We start from the raw sequence: 2,141 nt of genomic DNA, 5'->3' as shown, positions 1-2,141 counted from the left end.
GCTACTAAATAAGTTACCTAATACTCATAAAATAATAAAAATAATTACAACATATCTACATAGATATATTATGTAATTTAATTAAAAAACACATAGGTATACTAACATATTGTCTACATGTTATTTTAATTGAAAAATAAATAATATTCTTTATATACAAAAATGTGCCTAATAATACGTAGGTATCTTAGATTTTACTTAACATTTTAAACACTATAGGTAGGTTATAGGTACATGGAAACTTGAATAAATAAAAAATTGTTTTTTTACCCATTTGGAACCAACCCTTGTTCATACAAATAAATACTTAATATTACTCTATATTTTGCATATTTTTATGGTTTTTTATTAAATAATATAACAAATATTTATTATTTTTAATACGTATGTCATATTCATATTGTTTGTATACTCTTTTTCAAATGAGAACGCACCGGGCGCGGACGAAAACCGGTCGAAACGCGCGCATGGCCTCCCCACTCCCGACAGTTTCAGCTGTCGTAGGTGGTGCCACCTTGTATACGTAGTGAGTTGTATTTCCACAACATTGAACGGCCGTTCGCACATGTGAAACGATATCTACTGTTTTGTTTACGCGCGCTCAGTAAATATATTGAATTTTGGTTTGGATTTGTGCGTTTAAATTATTTTTTTTATCGTGTCCAGCTTATTGGACAAAATTATGGATGACGAAATAATTGTTACACCAACAAAAAAAAATCCAAAGGGAAAGGTTTGTATTATTGTGATTAATTTATATTATAGAATAGTGTATATGTTATTTGCAATGTATACAATAATATTATTATCATACATTTATTTATTCCAGTTTGTTTCATCAAGTCAAAAAGTGATGATTATCAATGCGTACAAAATGGAGTTGAAAAACAATCCGAAAATCACTATAAGGGAATGTCGGATAGTTCTATCCAAACGCCTAGGCATTGGGCAAAGAACAATTTCAAACACTATTAGTGAGTACAATACCTCAAAGACTGTGATGTCTCCAAACATAAAACTATGTAAGAAATCGTTTAAAGACGATTTCGATGATTTACATCGTAACACTGTGCGTCGTCATGTACGTTCATGTACATTTTTGGTACAACAAAACCATTCCTACATTGGCCAAAATATACGCAGTTATTAAGGACGACGATAGTTTACCGTATGTATCAGAAACCAATTTATATCGTCTTTTAAAAACCATGGATTTCGAATACACCAAACGAAGCCGCAATAGTGCTCTCGTCGAAAGAGACGAATTAGTTGTATGGCGTCAATATTACTTGGAGGATATAAAGAAATACCGGGAAGAAGGGAGACACGTGTACTACCTGGACGAAACGTGGGTCAATGCAAGAGAATGTACCAACAAAACATGGGTAGACAAAACCGTCAAATCGTGCCATGATGCATTTGTTCGAGGCCTCACAACAGGGCTGAAAAATCCAACAGGGAAAGGCAAACGACTGATCATTTTACACATAGGGTCGGAAGACGGGTTTGTACCAGGTGGACTCCTATGTTTTGAGTCGAAAAAAAACACGAATGATTATCATGACGAGATGAACGGTGACACATTTTTTGAATGGATGCAAAATATATTACTAAAACTAAAAGAAAACTGTGTCATCGTTATGGATAACGCATCATACCATTCAGTAAAGGCAGACAAAATACCTACTACATCAACAAAAAAGGCGGACATAATTAAATGGTTGGAAGAAAAAGGTGAAGTTATCGACAAGCCTATGGTAATTCCTCGACTACTTGAAATAGTACGCAGAATTAAACCAATGCACGAGAAATATGTAATTGACGAACTGGCCAAAGAACACAACCGCACCATCTTAAGACTCCCACCGTACCATTGTGAGTTAAATCGGATAGAGCACGCTTGGTCATCAGTCAAACATCACGTCAAAATAAACAATACCAGCTACAAATTACCTGATGTGAAAAATTTGTTGTTGGAAGGTATCGAACGGGTGAATTCCGTTATGTGGAAAAATTTCATAAGTCATACCGAAAAAATCGAAAAAAAATTCTACGAAATGGATTTCATCGTTGACCAAATGCTGTCTGCAGAAGTAGAACCTTTTGTCATCAATGTAAGTAATTCCTCTTCCGAGTCTGAG

General features: G+C 34.4%; 1 protein-coding gene across 1 annotated transcript; it reads left to right on the top strand.

Annotated features, from left to right (window-relative positions):
* Window positions 1–1,079: 1,079 nt before the first annotated feature.
* LOC132953447 (uncharacterized) lies at window positions 1,080–2,114 on the top strand (the record flags this gene model as incomplete). Its single annotated transcript, XM_061025873.1, has 1 exon — window positions 1,080–2,114. A coding segment is annotated over exon 1 (1,035 nt), but the record flags the coding sequence as incomplete, so codon positions are not given.
* Between the last annotated feature and the right edge of the window lie 27 nt (window positions 2,115–2,141).

Source organism: Metopolophium dirhodum, unplaced genomic scaffold (genome assembly GCF_019925205.1).
Source record: "Metopolophium dirhodum isolate CAU unplaced genomic scaffold, ASM1992520v1 scaffold40, whole genome shotgun sequence".
Lineage (NCBI taxonomy): Eukaryota > Metazoa > Arthropoda > Insecta > Hemiptera > Aphididae > Metopolophium > Metopolophium dirhodum.
The sequence above is the reverse complement of the archived record's forward strand: the minus strand, read 5'-3'. Positions and strand labels throughout refer to the sequence as shown.